Source organism: Argentina silus (assembly GCF_951799395.1).
Source record: "Argentina silus genome assembly, chromosome: 1".
Taxonomy (NCBI): Eukaryota; Metazoa; Chordata; class Actinopteri; order Argentiniformes; family Argentinidae; genus Argentina; species Argentina silus.
Genome location: NC_139655.1, coordinates 20,789,769 through 20,811,701, shown reverse-complemented (window position 1 = coordinate 20,811,701; position 21,933 = coordinate 20,789,769). Strand labels below are relative to the sequence as shown.

General features: G+C 44.9%; 1 protein-coding gene across 2 annotated transcripts; it reads right to left on the bottom strand.

Annotated features, from left to right (window-relative positions):
* Nucleotides 1-2,095: 2,095 nt before the first annotated feature.
* Nucleotides 2,096-16,807, bottom strand: per1b (period circadian clock 1b). 2 transcript variants are annotated; one of them, XM_083678865.1, is made up of 20 exons: nucleotides 16,684-16,807; nucleotides 11,270-12,035; nucleotides 10,493-10,758; nucleotides 10,221-10,342; nucleotides 9,867-10,068; nucleotides 9,461-9,658; nucleotides 9,183-9,261; nucleotides 8,952-9,058; nucleotides 8,621-8,774; nucleotides 8,225-8,477; nucleotides 7,939-8,047; nucleotides 7,648-7,807; nucleotides 7,394-7,512; nucleotides 6,876-6,989; nucleotides 6,261-6,569; nucleotides 5,247-6,115; nucleotides 4,775-4,973; nucleotides 4,398-4,584; nucleotides 3,989-4,139; nucleotides 2,096-3,876 (listed from the first exon to the last, which is right to left on the bottom strand). In XM_083678865.1, the coding sequence occupies exons 2-20, from the start codon at nucleotides 11,596-11,598 to the stop codon at nucleotides 3,619-3,621; spliced, it is 4,185 nt and encodes a 1,394-aa protein (XP_083534991.1). In that variant the 5' UTR covers nucleotides 11,599-12,035; nucleotides 16,684-16,807; the 3' UTR covers nucleotides 2,096-3,618. The 2 variants fall into 2 exon arrangements, with proteins under 2 accessions (XP_083534991.1, XP_083534992.1); XM_083678866.1 differs by lacking the exon at nucleotides 6,876-6,989.
* Nucleotides 16,808-21,933: the final 5,126 nt, after the last annotated feature.

Here is a 21,933-nt window from a genome sequence, read left to right as displayed (position 1 = left end):
AGAGGCGTGGAGAAGGAGAGGAGGGTTGAGAGGGGCGAGACAGAAAAAGGGTTTCTGGAGGCAGGGGTATGAGAAGGGAGAAATGCAAAGAAGGAGGGAATGAAAGAGAGTGAGGGGCAAAAGAAGGAGACTTTAATGGGTCCCAGATGGGAGTTCCCTGTTGGATTTGGTCTGGAGAGATAAACTGGAGTTTAATTGAGAATACATGAGACAAGTAAATAAATACCTCCTCATTCAAAACCATATACCATTAATTTCTCTCTTTGATTGTGGATTCTCATTTATGTCTTTGAATTACGTGTGTGTGTGTGTGTATGTGTGTGTGTGTGTGTGTGTGTGTGTGTGTGTGTGTGTGTGTGTGCCGCGGACAGAGTGTCAGTGTTATACTGTATGTATAATAACCACTTGACTGCACTGTTGAAAAAAAAAATCCAATCTTCTTAAACCACATATACCATTTCCTCCTACAAGGTTTATCATGGGATATTCAGGTAGGAAACCTGCCTCCATGAGAGACCGGTGGGCACAGAATCGTACTCTAATGTTGACCAAAGGCATGAAACTTTAGACAGAAATATAACAGATATGAACTGTGCCGATTAAATTGACAAGACATATATAAATGAAATTACTGTTTAGGCTTGTGTAAAGTGCTGTGTAGGAAGCTACAGCTCTCTGAGGAGGCTTTCGCTTGGAAAGCCCTGTCATTATGATCCACTGGGTGAAACACTCCTTGGGACCATCATCATCATCATCATCACCATCATCAATGTGTTGGGGTTCATAAGAAAATCTAGCTGGTGTAAGTATGCATATATGTGTGTTTGTCTGTGTCTGCATGTAAGAATAGGAGCAGAACCACATAGAGGGCATGCCTTGATCTTTTTTAAGATGGTGGCCACTCTGGGTGAAAACCACAATGAATGTGAAAGTGGTTTAGTATAAAAACAGCTGCCCTGCTCCTCTCATTCTCTCTGGACAGACTCTTCAGCCAGCTCAACTCCTCCTCCCCCCTTAGACCAAATCTGTACGTGTGGATGAAGGTATAGATCTGTTGTTAACGTTCGTCTGCATTTACAGTGCCCTACTAAGTAATGGGACAGTGAAGCAGTTTTTCTTATTTTGGCTCCACACTCCAGAGGTCTACACTCCAAAAGTACTATGAGGTTGAAGTAGAGATTCTCAACTTTTAATTCATGGTATTTGTGTACATATTGGTTTCATCATTCAGAAATTAAAAAGCTTTTTATACATAGTCCCCCTATTTTAGGCCACCATAAGTGATGGGACAGATTAATGAAAGGTCCAAATGAACTCTATTAGTTAATTTGACAGTGTGTAATTAACACTGTGTGTGTACATACACTCACTGGCCACTTTATTAGGTACACTTTGCTAGTACTGGGTTGAACCCCCTTTTGTAGCCCATCGGCTTCAAGGTTCGACGTGTTGTGCATTCAGAGATGGTCTTCTGCATACCTTGGTTGTAATGAGTGGTTATTTAAGTTACTGTTGCCTTTCTATCATCTCGAACCAGTCTGGCCATTCTCCTCTGACCTCTGGCATCAACAAGGCATTTTTGCCCAGAGAACTGCTGCTCACTGGATATTTTCTCTTTTTCTGACCATTCTGCGTAAACCCTAGAGATGGTTACGCGTGAAAATCCCAGTAGATCAGCAGTTTCTGAAATACTCAGACCAGCCCGTCTGGCACCAACACCCATGCCACGTTCAAAGTCAATTAAATCACCTTTCTTTCCCATTCTGATGCTTGGTTTGAACTTCAGCAGGTCGTCTTGACCATGTCTACATGCCTAAATGCATTGAGTTGCTTCCATGTGATTGGCTGATTAGATATTTGCGTTACCGAGCAGTTGAACAGGTGTACCTAATAAAGTGACCGGTGAGTATATATATACACACACACACACACACACACACTTTGGAGAAGTAGTATGCATCTCTCTCTTGCCTCATCACACAACTTCATGTCCACACAAAGGAGGAGAATGACGAGCGTGTGTTCAACTTTAAAGGTAGGATACAGATCAATTAAGAAACTGAGGCAGACAGCAAAAGACAGAGAGAAAACATCATAGCATTTCATTAGATTTAATGTGTCTTTTGTACAAAGATATTCACAAAAATAATTAGAAACTGTTGCAGACCACTGACTCAATGCAGCAGAATAACACATCACCAGAACAGTGCCACAAAGAGAGGGAAAGAGAGGAGACAGCGACACAGAGAGAAAGATAATATGTATTTAAACTCTCTGGGCTGTGTTTTGAACGTCAATGTCAAAAGTTGTCCAAACTCCTTTCAACCCACACACTCGCCATCAGCCCGTACCACTGTTGACCAGTCAATTTGATTCAGGGTTTACTGGCCTTTTGATGGAAGCCTCCAATCATGACTGTTCTTTGTTTCTATGATAGCTGGATGTTTTGAACATGTCCTACATCCTGCTTTCAGAGGTCAAGAAGAATGCAGCAAGGCCTCAGACCTTATACTGCAGGTTAACCATACTGTTCACGAATGCACAGACTAATGTCCAGCTAATGAGAATAGGCGACGGGGGTCACCTGATGATTGCCAACATATCAGAGAAGTCCAACTGTCAACAGTCCAACGTCCAGAGTGGCTTCCGATTGGATTGCCACAGAAACACCAATCTCCTCTCGTTGTTTTTTCTTGATTAAAATGTTTGATTTTAAAATGTCACTTCTGGAACACATCACAACAAATACAAGTTCCTCTCTCTATATAAAATAGAGATATCAAATATAAAAATATACATACTGCTTACAAAATAAAGTAAACATGGTTCTTGTGTAAATTTGGTCCAAATGACTGATATTGATATATATACATATATATATATATACACACATATACACACACATACATGTATTTGTTCCAAAAATACAACTTCCAAACCATTTGGAAAACATAAATCATGCTGAAAACAAAACATAACAATCCCAGGTTGTCTGGGATACATTCCAACAGAGGAACAAGGTTAGGGGGGCCACCAGCTAAACCCCCCCCTCTCCCTGTGAAATGAGGTTACCCAACAGGGATAGGAACTATATATATCCCATAAAAAGGGGTAGACTGCTGTGAAACACCAGTCTTAAATAAAGTGTCCATTTTGTAACACATTCAATGTCTTTCCGCAGCTCTCCATCTTTAGTGTTTCTAATTATAATACATGTTTAATAAATACACAAAGAAAAAAAGAAAGTGAACAATGCAGCACTTTCAAACTTTGTGTGCGTATCCTGTGCTTTCCAAGGCATTTCTGTCCCAGTGGATGACTGTCCGTCACAAACACCATGTCATATTGATTTAATACACAGTGGAGTGACTTGACTGGACCCAGAATCCTGATTGATCTGACGGCCAGCCAGTCGGGACACTTATACGGCAATAGTTCCACTTAATCAATAAAAATGCACTTCAATTACCCGCAACGCCCTGTGAACGAATCAAAGTTTGAGTCTTCTCTTAGGGGTCAACATTTGGGCCTGAATGTGCATTTCTGGCATGGCATCCGTCACATGGAGAGGTCACAATTAGCTTTAGTGTTCTTTATCCAACACAACCCCAATGTCCTTCAGTGGGTCATATCTTTCTCTTCCAGCTCCTCTGTTGTCATTTCCTGGTCATTGCCTTTGGTTTTGGCGTGCGCCTCTTCGTTGTTGTTGTCCTCCTCCTCATCTTTGTGTTCCTCTCCTTCGTCCATTGCTGTGTCGGGTAGGGGTGCTTTCTTCTGGGTGGTGCCCAGCACACTGCACAGCTCCATCTCATGGATCTCCACGTCGAATGGGTTGGCCGGAATGACAGAGGGGGGAGACTTGCACCCCATACATCCCTGAGAGACAAGAGGTACAGGGTTAGCTGGCTAGTCTACAGACCTTCATTAAGGGTGAGTGGAAGATAACATTCAATAGTTCTAAAGAGGGACTTGTTGTGAAGGCACTCACAGAGATGTTTATGGTACGAGGTACGCGTCCAGTTCGTATCCAGGGGTGGACCAGGCTCAGCTCTTTCTTCTGATCCTCTGTGAAGCGTGGCTGGTGTCTCTGCATGGCCCTCAGAGCCTCGCGGTCCTTACGCAGCACTGCGTCTATGTCCCTGGAACACACAACACAGAATACATGAGTATATACGGGAATACAACACAAGGACACTTGACTTTACTGTCCCTGAGGGGGAAAAGCATGGATTCACTCACATTGAACATACCTGCTAAAATACATAAAAATTCCAGATACGTTAAATGTAACCATTAAAACCCTGTCAAAGACCACCAACACCCACCTTCCCTCCCTGAACACTTCCACCACCCCATCATTGTTAATGAGCAATCAGTGTTATCAAGTCATGTCTCACCTGACAGGAAGCTGGTAGGTCATCATGACCTTGTCATCTGTGTTGGCCATGAGCAGCCAGATGGGGTCCTGCAGGACACACTTGATGAACTGCTCCTCTCCTCCACTGCCTCCTGCTGGTGGCTTGCGGGAGTGGTCATTCTCTGACGAGTCGATGCTGCCAAAGTACTTGCTTGTGTTGCTGCTCCCTGAGACATACAAGGAATATCAAAGGTGAATTCTATATTGGGAGCTGATCAGAGTTGAACGTCTCACAAATCTTTTCAAAGGGACTAAGGTTGATTCCTCCCGTATGCTAGTGAGGCATGCCAAAAAGTCACCATGTCTACATAATTTGTCCTATCCATTTTAGATGGGCAGTATTGAGGGAGTACTCACTGGTCCCACTCCCAGAGGAGCTGCAGCCGTTGGACCCTGAACCCGAGGACCCCAACCCGGAGCCTGAGGACCCCGTCCCAAAGGAGCCAGAGCCTGAGGCGGCTGAGCCGGTGCCTGAACGAGAGTCCTCCTGCAGTAGCAGGTCCAGTAGATCACTGGAGGTGGACATGGCATCCTGGTTGGACTCATTGTTCTCACCCTAAAGAGAAGAGGGAGAGAGAGAGGATGAAAAGGTGAGGATGAGGTGTACTGTGCACACTTTGAGTGTTGAGTCTTTAATATTCCACTAAAATGGCATGCAACTCTTTCATGAGTGCATAGTAAAGCATTTTATTTCAATCGTCAAGTGCTTTTTACAGCAACATCTGTCAAGTTGTTTCCTGCATCACTTATAAATACAGAATGATGAGACCTAGGGGGAATATAAATGAGTCTATGCTTATCACAGTGATAGAAATCTGCTCAAACTCACATTCTCCTTCAAGTTATCTGCAGAGCTTCTCTGGTTGGCTGAGCTCTGCCCACCCACTCCACCCCCTTGCACAGGAGGCGTAGCCTGTTGCGCTGCAGCCAGCGCCGTAGCAACCTCCAGCCGGTTGCTGGGTGACTCCTCCAGCTGCAGCAGGTTGAGTGGGGAAGAACAGCGCGACTGAAAGAGGGTTGACTCCGCCCCCTCATGATCTGCTAGGGGTTGGCTGCACGACTGGGGGGTGCTGGAGCGAGATGGGGCTCGGGGGGCCAGGATGGGGAAGGCAGAGGGCATGGGCACCATGACAGGGGCTGTACCAGGGAAGGGGAAGCTTGTGTTGGGGTTGTAGAAGTTCTGGGGACTGGGGGGCACCATGGTAGCGCTGGGCTGGGACATGGGCACCCCCATCTGGGGCAGGGAGGGGTTGAGCTGGGGGAACATGTAGTTGGGCAGGACCAGCGCCATCATGGGGGGCATCTGAGGACTCTGCATGTGGGGGAAGCGTAGCCCAGCGGCTAGGGAGGGGTCCGGGACTGGAACAGGCATGGGTTGGGAGAGGGGAGGGTAGAGGGGGTAGAGAGGGAGCATCCCTGGGGGGTAGGGGACGTTGGGCAGGCTGGCCTGGGAGGCTACAGAGGTAGGCCAGGAAGAGGAGGTGGTGGGGGGGCCTAGCGGCATGGGGAGAGGTAAGGGAAAGGTTGAGGTGGGTGGCTCGTTCTCAGCTCCTACGCTGGGGCCTCTGATGGCTCCACTCAGGCCAAGAGAGCCTCTTTGATGAGAACTCTCCTGGTGCTTCAATCTCTTGCCCCCTGGACCACGTCTGCGACCACTGTTGCCCCCTGCCGCTGGATAGTCGCGGGAACACCTCGCTCCTGAGAGAGAGAAAGAGGGTGGGGTAGAGAGAGACAGACAGATATTTAAAAAAAATTGTAGATTTAAGCAGTCTTAATTTCTGATGGAGTCCTCTCCCTAACCCCCTCTTCCCTGGGCTGTTCCGTGGGGCTGTGTGGCCCTTACCTCTGGCCAGGGGGTTGGTGGTGGTGGCAGGGTGGCTGCGCTTGGCTGAGGCTGGGTCAAACACCCTCAGCTGGCTCAGGTCTCTGAAGCGACACAGGAAGGCCTGCTCCTCCTGCTGTGTGTGTGCAGACAGCACCTCCTTGGTCAGGCCAAAACGGCCAGCTCCACCTCTACGTCCATCCCTATCGGGTTGGGCTGCAGGGCTGGGCGGGGCGGCCGATGGAGTCGGGGGAGGAGGGGGGGCGGTGGTGGGAGGAGGTAGAGCGGTAGCAGGAGTTGGGGTAGGAGGGGCTTCTTCCATTATGATGTCTGTGAGGGAGAGAGAAAGAGAAAGAGGAGAAGATAAAGGAGACTGCAAAAAGCATAGTGAAATGTGAATCACAGAGGAGTGGGAAAGAGAAGAGTGTGATGAGAAAGAGACAGAAAGACAAACCAGTGCAGATAGAAACAGAGAACGATGGACGGGCAGAAAGACACAAGCAACTACAATATCAAGTACAGATCCACAGACACTAGCGGAAGGATAATAGATAGTGACGGGACAGGCCAGGACGGTGTAATATAGAGATCCACAGACAACTAAAGAGGCCCAGAAAGTCCTGTCCTCATGCCCACCTGACTCTGGGGGTTTCTTGTCTCCCACGTGGACGATGGTACTGCTGAAGCTGCACTGGGAGGTGACTGAAGCTACACTCTCAGGCTTGCTGTGCACCAGGGTTACAGCAGGACCTGCAGCGCCACACACCCCCACGCACAACAGACACACATGCACAACAGACGCACGCACAACAGACATACACACAGACAGACACAAACGTACCGTACACACAGACAGATCTAGGTGAGTCATCGTAAGGAATGATCAGTATCACCCCTCCCCCCTTTTCACACAAACGTGTCAACAAGCAGACCTTGGGTAGCAATCAACTGATTTCTAATGAACCCTAATGCTGCACTCTTTTTGTTTTCTCCTTCACTTGGTTTCTCTCTCTCTCTCTCTCTCTCTCTCTCACACTCACACACACACACACACACACGTGTTCTTTCTCTCTCGCTCTCTCTATAGATGGGTGCGTAGTGGCAAGCAATTTAAGTCTAAAGGGGGTGCATCTACGGTGTGTGTGTGTGTGTACCTTTGGCTGTGCCTGTAGCCTCCTGATGCTTGTCGTCATCAGACGTTGACGAGGCTGTGTGCGAGGATGAGCCACACTTTCTCTTCAACGTGTTGGGAACGTTACAGCTCTCCAAGTACCTGGGGGTCAAAGGGGAAGTCACGTCAAGTCAGCGTCTCGGTTTATACTACCTAACTTGCCGTAAGTCAGGCAAAGATAAAAGATTTAAAGTTTGTGTTGTAAGTTTCTATTTATTGTTTGAAACAACCACACACCGTATGATGCTGTCCAGACAGTTGATCTGCTGATAGGAGTAGGCACTTGGGGGTTCTTTCCTCACAAGCTGGGTGGGGACAGTGGTTTTGGGGGGAGCCGCCACCTCAGTGATCAGGCTCCTGATTGGATCATCTATGACTCTGAGCACACCGACCGCTCCTGAAGAAGCAATGGATGAAGGGATAGAGGGGGAGAAATAGTACAATGAGCTAATGTAGGGGCATTGTTCCTGACCTCCGGACTTCAGTTAAGGTGTTGTGTGGTGTTGTGTTATGATCTTTCATTCTCACCTGTGTTGGTGGGTCTTCCAGGTAGAGGACGGTTGCGAGACTCGATGAACACCTGCTGTCCATTGGTCTTCACCATGTGTACATTCTTACAGATCTGCTGGAACGTCATCTGCACAACCAAAGGACAACAATACTCAGAGAACCATCACAGAATCCCTCCTTTTCCACTAAGGCATTCTGTGAATGTTTCAGTCATTTCTTGTTGTGACTGGTTGGCTTGTGTGTGTTTAGTTCAGTGCGTTTCATGTGTCATTGGTGTCAGTGTCAGCCCTCTCCCTCCACTCACGGGTTTGTGCAGTGCGCCCACGGCTGCAGCATCCTCCATGGCGGGGCCGTTGCTGTCGCTGGAGGAGGCTGCGCTCCGGTGATGCTCATGGGAGCCATTGGAGCCCAGGCTGCTGTAGCCCTGTGAGCTGCCGCTGTGCACCGGCTGCACCAGGAGACGGTGGATCTGCTCACTCAGCTGGACGATCTGAGGGGCCATGGCCCGGCCCTCGCAGCCCCGCGGAGGGTTGAACACATCCTCGTTCAGGGGGCTCCTGGAGGGAGAGGGGGGAAGAGAGAGACTAATGAGTTTTGGGGAATCATGAGATCGTGTGAGATACAGAGATAAGAAAGACTTCATAGTGAAGGCGAGAGAGAAAGGGAGAGAAAAAGAAACCCATAGGGAAGAGAGACTTACATTCTGACTTTGTGGCGGCCCACAATGAAGGCGACCTTCCTGCTCCAGGGATTGACAAAGGAGGACCAGCTGGTGTCGATGGTCAGATACTCCCCGCTGCGCGCACATATCCTCAGGGGAGAGTGGTCAAACGGCTGTCCTGCAAACTGGAGGACTGACAGAGGGAGAGAGACAGAGACATTATAGGGTTAGAATGCTTGCAAACAGTAAGATGATCGTGAATTGACAAAGTGCGATCTGAAGAGGAAAGGTCACAATTAGACCGTAGAGACGGGTTGAGAGAAGAAAACCGTGATAGAGAGAACAAGGTGGGGAGAGAGGTCTGACTCACTCTTCTTGTGAATGGCCACCATGATAGGCCTGTCCTCCGGGTGGAGGTAGAGAAGTACTGGGGTTCCCACCAGGTCTTGGGGCAGGTAGCCCAACAATGCCACCGCTCTACACACACACACACACACACACAATGTTTCAGCAACGTTACAGACAACTCACACATGTTACACAAGAATCTAGTCTACATAACCCTACATGGAACAGTGCATGGGACACAGTGGACACTGACCTCTCGTCCACCTCCTGAAAGAGACAGCTGGGAGTGTGACTGGTGGTGAAGACTCTCTTGTCTGCAGGGATACGAGGAGCTGGGAGAGAGGCAGAGGAAAGAGAAGGAACAGAGTTACAGGTCAGATATGTTGTACTGGTGCATGGACTATGCATATGAAACAGGTCACATAAACCCTGTAGATGTAACTGTAGTAATGTAATCAGTGATAATACAGCTGTTATGCAGTAATAATATTAATACTGTAGATTTCCAGGTCGGCTTTTTCCATGTTGTACCTTCGTATCCTGAGTGCACCTTCTCAACGATGAGCAGGCAGCAGGGCTGGGGTACTGAAGCGTCAGAGTCCCTCAGGGCTATCTGGAAGGGGGTCATACGGAACGGGTAGTAGCGCATCTCTACCCCGGGCGCCCTGTCAGCACTGATCCGACAGAACATGGACTTCTCCTTCGCACAGTCCACTGGTGGGGAGGCGGCTGGTGGAGAGGGAGGACAGAGGACTGCATTAGGATCACCTAGGAGCCCTCTGTGGTCCAATCACCACTGTTCTCTTCGACCAAACTCAATGTGAGAAATCATTTCAACAGGTGCTATAATGGCCAATAACTTGATTTTACAAAAGATTAAAATGTTCATGCTGTTGCCATCCAGAAAACCCCTTTCCTCCCCTCCGCCCTCTCTCACCTGAGCGGATGCAGGAGGCCCATTGAGGCAGGCGGCAGGGCGCTGTGCTGCTGTAAAAGGTGCTGACATCCTGGGGGGCCAGTAGCTCAGAGAAGATGGTGCCGTGCAGCCTCTCAGACTTACAGCGCAGCAGAGACGAGCCTTGGGGGGAGAGGTACACCACCTTCCCAGTCAGGAAGGACACTGCCATGGAGAACGTGTCCTGAGGGAAGGCAGAGACACAGAGAGAGAGATTGAGTAAAATGATACCAATTGCTCACTGTATCTTCAGCATTACATTCGGTGTTGTGCAGGTGTACTGTATTATAAGAATACATCAACTTAGTAAACACCCTGAAATCAACGATCACTTACTGTGTTTTTGAGGGTGTACTCAGAGGTGATATCATCCAACTCGTCTATCGTGAGGGCGGAGAGGTCCAGACTGCAGCCTTGACACTCCTCAACACTCCACTGGTGATAGTACTCTTGATTAGCTGAGGACACACAAACATCATTTAAACACTTAGGATCATCTCACCACTGCAGTGGCCATGGGGCTGATTCACCTCCAAAGGGGTTAAACAAGACCAACATAAAGACATATTTTCAATCCCACAGGAATGTGGCTAACGGTCCTCGCTCACCTCTGACTTGTTTGACACAGTTGAGGGCGTACTTGAGGGCGTCCAGGGTGCTGGAGCGGCCCTTGCCCTTGCCCTTGCCCTTACGCTCGGCCGGCAGGTGGATCTTCAGCTCCCTCAGGGCCTTCATCAGCTCCTTCTGGGTCTTGACCCTGGCTGACTGGTCACTGCTGCAGCCGCTGGTGGAAGGGGGGTCCCGCTCAGAACTGGCACTCAGCAGGCTGTAGGCCAGGGAACTGCTGGGGGGTGACATGCTCTGGGAGTTAGAGCTAAGGAGGATGGAGGGAAAGGAGAGGGGGTGAAAAGAGTAAGAGTGTAGTAGAAAAAGTATGAAAAAGGATAAGGAAGAGGAGGGAAAGAGGAAGTGAGGGAGGAAAATTAGAGGCATGGAGGATATTAATACTAACCCATTTAGCAAATGGCCTTCTTTACTGCATGCAAGTCTGCAATCAATAACAACCAAATACAATGCTCTCTGTTGGCCCACCCTTTCCTCTGTTACGTCGTCTTTGGCCATCTTTAGGACCCCCTTTACCTCCCCCCTTTGGGTCTTACCAGCTACGAGAGCTGCCATATTGTTATGCAACTTCTTTCCTCTGACTGTGCTTCCCAGTTACATTTCTCCACCTCGTCTCCTCTCCATCAGTACTGATCTGACACTACTGTACAGGTGAGCCCTATGATGGGTCTCCTCCATAAGGAGAGGAGGCCACTGTACACCATTGAGATACACCCTTTACATGCCTCTCATCACCCCATTCTCCGAATTCACTCTCTTACCTCTTGTTGCTCTCGGTGCTCTCCAACATCATGGCTGAGTCCTTGCTGTTGGAGGAACTGTGGGAACTCCGGTTGGACTGAGGCCCCCTGGACTCGTTCTCCCTCTCTCCAGAATCATTCCCGCTTGACTGTGCATCCGTGTCACCCCCGGATCCTGACGCTCCTCCTGGAGAGGATCCTCGTCCCCGATTGGTTGCCTCTGAGGAAGGAGAGCCTCCATTCTTGTTTGGGGAATTTCCTCCAGATTCCGCCTCTTGATCTTCCTCTGCCCTTCCCACTCGCCCCCGAGTGTCATTGCTGGGGGCGGAGTTTGAGTTCTCATAACTCATTATAGTGTAGAATGAGCTGGTAAGCTTGGTTGAGATCTGCACTCCCACCCAAGATAAACAAGCTGAATATTAAAATGTCTCTTTTTCAGCTCTAGGTGGGACTACTGTGACTACAGGAGTGAATCATGGTTGCTGATTTATAGAGAACACTAAGGAGAGAAGAACATTGTTTCTCCTGCTGACTGTTCATATAGGACAATTGGTATTTGCTGAAACCCTGCCTACAGGGTTTAGATTTTCAAAATGGTTCCACAATTCTGTAACACTGCTTTGCAATAAAGCAAATACCTATGCCCAGATTGCCCACACCAGATGCCCACACCAATAACAGATTGGCTGAGAGTGAGAGAGAAGAACCTCTCCTGATTCTGCTAGAGGAAAAACAGCACCTCAGAGTGTAAACTCACTATTTATTTTCTCTCTGTGATACAGTCCACCTGGTGGAGGGGGAAAAAAGGGGGGAAAAAGAGAAAAATATGTGTTAGACACCATCATGTTGTCGTGCATTTGCATGGCTGGATGTAACAATGATAATATGGTGGTATATGTTCTCTAATCCCACGGCTATTAAGACATTTCCTTGAGCTTCAACTCTTGAATGATGGCCAATACAATGGTAATTCCCCCGCTCCATTAAAACTGTGGTGTTTTGCCAACAAATCTATTCCTAATCTCAGGTGGGTGTGTTGTTCCACCTAATATTTAGGCCACCTGCAGAGGTAATGTCAAAAGCAACTCCATAACACCTGGTCCAAAGCTATAAAAAGAAGAAACCTTGAACTATTAAAAAAAAAAAAAAAAAAGCTACTAAAGCTTCAAATGGAGGCAACCTTTTGAGTGAAAGCCAAAGGGAATACTAAACAAAAGTCACACACACACCTTGTCTCCTGTCAGTCGCTTTCTTTCTATCTTTCCTGGTGAGTACAAGCTACATTTATCTCGTCCTTTGCTCTCTCTTTCTCCTCCCTCTCCGCTCCCTTCTGTCCATTTTCCCGTTTGTCCATCTGTGTTTACGCTACCCCACTCCCCCTGAGCCACAGTTGGTTGGTCTTAGACTCTGAGCAGCATGGATTTTATTTTGGTGCCTAATTGCACCACATGAAAGAGTCTGGTTGTGTGTGTCTTTGTGTGCATGCACCCAACTGTTGGTCCATTTCCCAGAGAACTGGCGCAAACCAGTCCTCACTCAATCCTGAAAACCTTCAACAAAACGACTCGAGCAAGGTGGAGAGACTAGTCAACCAAATCCCAATTGCATGCAACTTTAATGCAGCCGTCAAAGTTAAACCAAGTTTCTTATGTAGGACAGTTAAAGATGAATGTAGGCCTACTTGCCATCATTGGTCATTTCTGACGCATGGGCTACTGCCTACGCAGGTAGTGTCCTCCGCTATTTATTCCTGAGAGAAACCAATAATCCTTTAAGCTGCCAGGCCACTATAACAAGAAGCCCAATCACACACATTCACCTCATGTCCACAACGATGGGATGACGCATTGTCTGAAGCAGCAAGCTTTAAATTAGGCGCTACACCGTCACTTGAGGGGCATCTTAAGGCTGAGTGAAGGGACTCAGAGCAGAGGGAGATTTACATTCAGGATAAGCCTAAATTAATGAGTATGTGTGCTCTACTGTTAATTTCCAGCAGTGACTAAATCAGAAATAAAAAGTTTTTTTATTAAAATACCACTTAGGCCAACATGATGCAATGAAATGATAAGTAAATGTAAATAATAGAGCTGTAATACAGCCTAGGCCTGTGTTAGTGAATTCTAGTAAATGTAATAACTAATTATCTACAGTAGCCATGTTGGATCATAACTCCTTCTGTCACCATGTTATGTAATTAGCATTGCCTGGTCATACACAGATGGATGATGCACCATAGCACATGACACACCGTGTGCACTAGCTGGGAGAGGGACCGATTCTGCTCCAGTAATGAGGATGGAGCCTACAAGTGGGCGTCTGCATGCATTGATGCATACTTCCGAGGACCACGCACATGGAGGTGGTCTTGAGAACGCTGTGCTCAGGCTACTGTGGTACCTGTCCTGGATACAGCACCCCATCCATCCCAGTCACCTCGACACTCGGCTATCCAGCCATGCACAGACCTTTCCCACTCCCACGTCCACAGGAAACACACTCAATAAAGCCATACACCTCTAATCAAAACCATTATAGTCACAATAATGCAAAGAAGTTGCCTATGTGCAAGGAAATATTAGGTTACTGTGGGAAATAGGCAATTTCTTCAGCTTGGGGAGACCAGACTCGGTTTAGTTGCAGTTGGATCCAGATCAAATGGAAAAAAGCTTAACTCTATGAAATTGTTGGCAGACATTTTTTAACTATGCTGTCAAACAACAAATAAAAGCCAAAAGGGGACAGGAAGAATGATTGTGAAATACAATACACAGCATTGCCAAATAGGCCAAAAGTCAATGGCAAAAATGATAGGGCAGCCAACTGCCTTTGTGTACAGACAATATTGACGACAACTACCACAGATCAAAACACATGTTTCTGTCACACCACTCTCTCCAGCACCTCCGTCATCACAACCATTTTACAAACCAAACCTGACGTCATATCAACTATGGAAATTCATTTCCTACCACGATATAGAGATGGGAAGACACTGAGACGTGTCGGTGAAACAGAAACATGTTATTTTGCAATAATATGTTCATGTATATTATGCATCTCTAGCCTTGGCCTCCCAACGATGAATTATCGACTGGGTTGTTAAAAACTACACTCACGTAACACTTTATTAGGAACACCTGTACACCTTCTCATGGTGGAGGTGGTGTCATGGTGTGAGGAATGGTTTCTTGGCACACTTTGGGCCTGTTATTACCAATCAATCACCGCTTGAATGCCACAGCCTATTTGAGTATTGTTGCTGACCATGTGCATCCCTTCATGGCCACAATTTTACCCATCTTCTAATGGCTACTTCCAACATGATAATGCACCATGTCACAAAGCAAAAGTAATCTCAAACTGGTTTCATGAACATGGCAATGCGTTCAGTGTTCTTCAGTAGCCTTCCCAGTCACCGAATCTGAATCCAATAGAACACTTTTGGGATATGGTAGAACGGGAGATTCACAGCTTTAAAGTGCACCTGAAAAATCCGCAGGAATTGCGTGATGAAATCATGTCATCATGGACCAGAATCTCAAAGGAACACCTTGTGGAATCAGTGCCACTTCAAGTTTACAAGACCAATATACAATCCAATAGCACATCAGCACATTGAGAGTTATCATTAGGAATGTTCCAAACAGTCACTTGTAATAATTTCTCAAGTCTCGTCTCACAAAACACTGTTTTTAACACTAATTCAGGAGAAGGGACCATCAACAAACAGTGAATGATCTCGAACATGTTAAACTGAAAAGAACATTTTCCTTACACACCATCTAGAGACTAGCCCATGCTGGCTTGTCCATGTTATATCCAACTCCTGATATAGGCAAATGCCTATTCTATAAGAATGGCAACCTTAAACTCAATTCTCCACAGTCGAGATGTTTCCTTGGCAACTTCCCACGTACAATGTGATGTGACCTGATTGCTTAATTGGTTGGCTGTTGTGATTAATCACAATAAACAAACATTCTGTTAACAATGATGCTATAAGTGGAAGGCAACTGTGCCATGGTGCTCCAGTTGCCAAACAGTTCATAATTAAGACATTGCCCAAGAGTAAACATCTCTCACAAACTAATTGCAACTAGGAAAGCAAATTGAGGTGAATTGACCCTCCCATACAATTCTTTTGTGTGAGTTCAGTTGTGAGTGCAAAAGAGCAGTAACTGAATATTAAACCTACTTTACCTTGACTGTTAAGCAAGTGGCTCCCTTAAACTCAGGTACAGCAAGTGGATACAGACTCAGGTTCTGCATCCACATTCCGTGTGTTTTCTATGACACTGCAAAATCTTAGTCACCTCTATGTGCCACACAATGAGCACAGTTAAGGTAGTTGTCTGCCACTCACATCTAGGTCTTTAACCCTGGCTGTCAGTCTTGGGAACTCTCAGCTCCTTCTCATCTACTCTTGCTCTTCTCGTCTATTAGTGATCTACTATACAATTATGTTTTAAAGAGGATGTTGGCAAAATCAAAGGCTTTTTACAATTCAAATGATGATTCTCATGAAGGCTTTTTGTTTTTAAATGTGCTCACTCCAACTCCATCTAAGTATGTAGAATGCTTTTTGCACATGTATTTTGCATGTGTTGTTGTTGTTGTTGTAGCTACTACTAACCTATTGCAACAACTTAGTAATAACCCAACTGTGGATATAGAATTTATATTACTGAATTGATAGGATACCTAATTCCCTCCATATCTCGCTACACCCATGTGGGCATGTGGTATAACTGCATCAGCATAAATGAGTGAGGGTGGGTCTGGGCAAATCATGTGTTTGACAAAACAGAAGTATAACGACAACTGTGATAAAGATCAATTGGGAAAAAGCTATTATTCCAATTATATTTCCAACGACTGAAGTAGTCATAACAATTACAATCCAACGAAATGCTAAAGCAGATATTTATGATTAAGAAAAATAAATGGCTATAGAATGACTGACCAGCTTGCCAGCGGAAAGCCATCTTCATGTTGAAAGTGAAAAACGTAATGCAAACGCTGAAACACGATGTTTCCAACGTATGTTTGTTACCTACGATTTCAACATATGCATGCCATGTGCAATATATATAGGTATACATAGTGCACACACACACAATCATGTCATTTATTTATAGCACATTTGTATTATTTGATTTAGCCACGGTCAATGGGCCTAAACGCACCAACCTCTAGATTGGTCGCAATGTTAGAATCGGTGCGAGTTGTCCGGCGGTAGTCTCCTGAACATGGCTAACAATAATCCACATGTAATGGGTGAGGTTTAGGAATATATACATTATGTGGAAAGCTAGACGATGAAAGCAACATGAAGCTGATAGGAAATTACATTTTCTGCCGAGTTTCTTGACATCGCTAGGTTGCACACCACTCCTAATATAACACGAGCGCTGATCGAGGACGAGCCTTACCTTTAATTTATCTTGAGTTCGTTAATATACCGTTCAAAGGGGTTCCAAAATATGTCAACAAGCAAAATGTTGATTCAAGACCTCTGGACCAAAGTATGGGTCGTTACCCTTCCTCGCTTACTCGGTTCTACTGTATGACACATATTTTTGCTTCAGCTGACACGCAGAAGTACACGTGCCTGTGTACCTTCTGCAAAGTAATTTTATTCTCACAAAACCATTGGCTCGCATTGAACAACCACCCCGCCTTGTTACGCCCAGAAATGTTCTCATTGGTCAAAGAGGGCGGGACTAGTGGCACGGGTGCTCTATGGTCACGTTGCACATTGCCTGCTCCGAACAGCTCAAAACAAATGCAGTACACCCACTGTTCTTCCATTCCCGTAATGTCTGAAATATATACGCACACACCAAACCTTCGAGAATAAGGGTTAGGGTTTCAACAATTGAAATACTGCCAAATATAATTCATTTTCGTTTGGTTTTACTGTATAGTGAGCGACTGTAAGCTGTTAAACTAGAGCGCTCTAATGCAGTTGCACTTTACCCACCCCATTTCCTCACGCGCCGCTATATCATTAATTACGCATTCAACTTGCCCTCTGCAGGACTGAAATGGTGACATCAAATGTTCTCCCAACCCACTTTGAAGCACGTGGCTGGCGGGGTGGTTGAGGGAGTAAACACTCAGATCTAGGGCAGTTTCTGAAAAAGAGAACAGGGGCGTGGCCAGTAAAACTAGAACACTGTGTACAGTTGTTGAAGTAGAACTCTCAAATAGCTTCACTGCTGAAGAAAGCAATGCTATGACGTTGCAACATACATTCTCTGAACACAAGAGACAATGTTTCGATATTTGTTAAGTTTCTCTCACCCTACCCATCCTGTCTGCGCCTGGTTTAACCAAAAGGATCAGGAGTTAAAAACAGTCAATCAGAAAGTTAGATGCAAGAGACCTGACAAAGACATTAGGTCTAAGTAAATGTACAAAATGCCATGCAAGCATTCTCCCTATAATGTCTTCTTGTACATTGCCATCCTATATTTGATCTGTAAAGAGAGGTAGTCTAATATAAAACCCACAATGCACATAGACATATAACTACAAGAAATAGTGGAAGATAAAGCTTTTCTTTCCAAAGGTGTCATTATGTGTACATACAGTATATTAGTACCCTGGAGTACAGCGTGTCATTTTTTTTACTGTGCTACAGTTGTTGTTGCCTGTACTGTACTTGTTTGATTACAAACCATAAACGTGGTTCATTAGTTACCAGCAACCCTGGCCTCAGTGTGCATCTCTTATAAAAAGTCTCTCAGTCCACTATTATCAGTCCTATTATCAATCCAAACTTAGTTTCTTTCTCTTTTTTAATGTCTAAGATTTGTATACTTTACCATACTGTATGTGCCTTATTTTAACTTTTTTTTATTATTATATATTTTTTTTTATCTTTGTGTGAAGCGCATTGCATGTATGTACGAAATGTACTATCAAGTGTGATGGACTTATTTTCCTCGAGAATCAGATCATTTGAAATGGACATTGAAGAGCAGAATATTCCCATCTTGTGCCTTTAAGAGTAGGGTGCTCCTCTTTGAGAATGAGGAAATGCACACTGCTGCTGTAAAGCTCAAAACGAAGCAAAAGGGGCGCAGTACACTCACTGTTCTTCCATGGACCGCAATGTCTCATATATACGTACATACCAAACCTTGGACAATAAACACATGTTGTCAAAATATAAATAATTACAAAACACTCTAAAAACAGTGTATAGTGAGCTGTTAAACTAGAGCGCAGAAATGCAGTTACATGCACTACGCTTACTCACCCCATTATCTGATGCACAGCTATACCATTAATTACGGCTGCAGCAAGGCCTCGCATGCACACAACGTGCAGAGGGCAGGGCTGAAATGATGTCAGCAGTGTTCTCCCAGCCCACTTGGAAGCACGTGGATGGCGGGGTGGTTGGGAGAGACAAAAGGGACGGGACCAATGGCAAATAGCTTCATAGCCAATGCTATTTGAGCCGTAAAAAATACAATGGACAATGTTTAGAGATTTGGCAAGTTTCCCTCACCTGCACGTTCCCTGTCCGTACCTGGCTTGACTGAAAGGGTCTGGAGTTAAAAATAGTGTTCCAGTCAATCAGAAAGTTTGATGCAAAGTGAAAGTAAAGGGGAAATAAAAACTCACAAGTGTTTTTCAGTGGGTAGTGACAGTATTCCATCTATGGAATGTTGGGGGATCAGTGACCTTGCCTTCACTGTCACTCCAGCACCTGACAGTTTGGTCAAGTGATGTCATGTCCAGTTGACTTTGGAGTGCGGACAACCTGGGGTGATTTCTGAATATCCAGCCCTTTTAGGAGGAGGTTCTCTGGTATTACACATTGCTTTTAGGTTCTGCATAGTGCGCTGTTAAACATGACTGCATCCCATGTAAAATGTGACGGTGACAGCATTTTTCCTGGATATTTTGCTTTGGTGGAGAAAAAAAGAATCAGGGTGTTCGAATATAAGTTTATAAGTTATAAGTTTATATATAAGTTTCAATCAACTTTTTCATGGGTTTAGGATGAATGGCCATCAATCATCCCCATTTTAGTTAAATGACAATTGTCCTGCAATCAGTAACATGCTAATTGACACAAACACATCGTTGATGTTACTTCTTCACGACGTTTTCCCACGCAACATTGCAAATGGACACACTTGAAGGGACAATTAGTTACGTAGTGTGACGGTCGCAGATACGCTCCGCCCGGGTCTGTGTTTGTTGTTGTGTGTGTTCTGTGTTTGTCTCCTTAATGTTGTGCAGCAGGCTCCATATGGTCCATGGTCCGAAGGCTCCGCCCACTTCCTGGTTGATCAATCACTATTCCACCAATCAGCCCAAGCCACATGGACTATAAAAAGCCTGCTGACTCAGTGTTCTGGAGCTGTGCTAGCTCACCACCTTGCTTGTATTTGTTTGATTCAGAGCTGGTTTCGTGTATTTAGTGGTTATCCATATATAATATTTGTTGCTGTGTGTGAGAGATTGTGAGGAGGTTTAGGTTAAGGAACAGCTAACAGTATTTCACTTTATATTATTAGTCACTGATTCACATAAAGTCACCTTGTCACGTAGTTTGTTAATGTTAGAAACACTAGGGCTAGGGGCGACTGTGGGTTTATGTACTTTTGTTTGAGATTGTTGTTTAGTTAGTGAGGTTTTTGGATTTATTGGTATTTACTTTTATTTAGCTCAGATAGGAGCAGGGACTCACTCTTTTTTGGAGTCCAGTTTTCTTTTGTGGTTATTGTTTATTTGTTTCTTTGATTTCCCCTGCGCCCATAGGGAATTTGCCTTCTTTTCATTGTAGTTTGGGATCTAAAGACATTTCAATTTCCCTGTTAATAAATGACTTTAATTTTACCCACACCATCGGGTTTATGTTGCTTCTCTTTTCCCTAGCGAGCTAGGGTCGTAACACGTAGGCTCTGCGGCAGGTATGGAATGAAATAATCGCGAGATATTGTCAAACATATGTCAAAACCCTTCTTCTGTTTTAAATGGAGCGCTTTTCCCGCTGTTGAAGACGTCATGACGTGATCGTCTTAAAGTGAAAACATAATGCGACCAGCTAGCGTGGCTGGTTTCAGTACTTGTAATAATTGATTTGATCATGTAATTTAATTAATGTAGTTGGTTGATGGTAATGACAGCTAACTGTTAATGATGACACCCCAAACACATGAAAACGTTTATTGAAGCATACAAATAAAAACAGCAGCGGATAACAGAAGGCAATGTTTGTAGTGGGTCAAAACATTGCAAAACAAGTCAATCGATAAAGCCCACAGTACTACATACAGTGCTTTCGGAAAGTATTCAGACCCCTTCACTTGCTATGGACTCAATTTAAAATGGATTAAATTAAAATAATTTGCCATCAATCCACACAAAATACCCCAGAATGACAAAGCGAAAACACGTTTTTAGAAATTTCAGTAAAATTTATTAAAATTGAAATACATGCAAATCAGAGACCCTATAAAAACAAAGATATTAATTCCAAAATTACATTAACTATTATCTTTGCATTAAGATGGACTCAATTAAACTTATTGAGTGATTTGTTGATGACATTTTTGCATTTTAGCTAATTTTAAAAGTGTCATAGCAAAGGATCTGAATACTTATGTACACAAGGTATTTCTGTATTTCAATTTCAATAAATTTACTGAAATTTCTAAAAACGTGTTTTTGCTTTGTCATTCTGGGGTATTGTGTGTGGATTGATGGAAAATTCTTTCAATTTAATCCATTTTAAATTGAGTCCATAACACAACAAAATGTGGAAAAAGTGAAGGGGTCTGAATACTTTCTGAAGGTACTGTACATTGTTTCTGTGTTTACATTTATTAGATTAGCACACCTTTCATTTCGATGATTAACCTTAAAGGGACACTGAATAATCTTTTAACCTCATATTCATTATCTCTAGCACCAGCGTCTACATATGTAAAAACTATTATTTTCTATGTTGTGTAGTCAAAAAGATAAGAGAAAGGTATTAAGGAAATTGCCACCTATGATGTCATTGTGGGTAATTGTTCAGTGATGTTCTAAAACTACAGCCACAAACGCACTTCCCCTGGCTATTTTCACATATGTTGACACTGGTATGGTGCTGGAGATAATGAATATGAGGTTAAAAATTGGTAAAGTGTCCCTTTAAGTATTCTCTAAGAATAGCATGAAATGGCAGGCTAGAGGATGGTGAGTGGGAGCAAGTGGGAGTGGAAGAACAGGAAGCGTATGAGGACATGATAGATATGTCCACTAGATGGGAGCACCACATCAGAGTTGTAACGTGGCTATGCTTGGCTCTTGGCTCCAGTGTGTAAAATTGCCTACTAGGTACAGATCTAGGATCTGCTTCAACTCTCCAAATCCTAACACAAAACTGGTCCAAAACCAGCTTATGGGGACATCTTCACACAATGCTGTACAACAAAGGAGCCTGTTTGCACATCAGAGGAGGCTGGTGGAGGTAGAAATCGGAGGACGGGCTCATTGTAATGCATGGAACGGAATGATTCCATTCCATGCAGTAGAGCTGCCAGTCATGCAATAGAGCAAGGGAATTGAACGGGCACAAAGTGGGTTGGATAGCCTTGCCAGAGGTGAATGAAATTAAGTGCTCCTCTCTATGCATATGTAGGTGTAACTGAGTTGAAATGGTAAACTCTCAA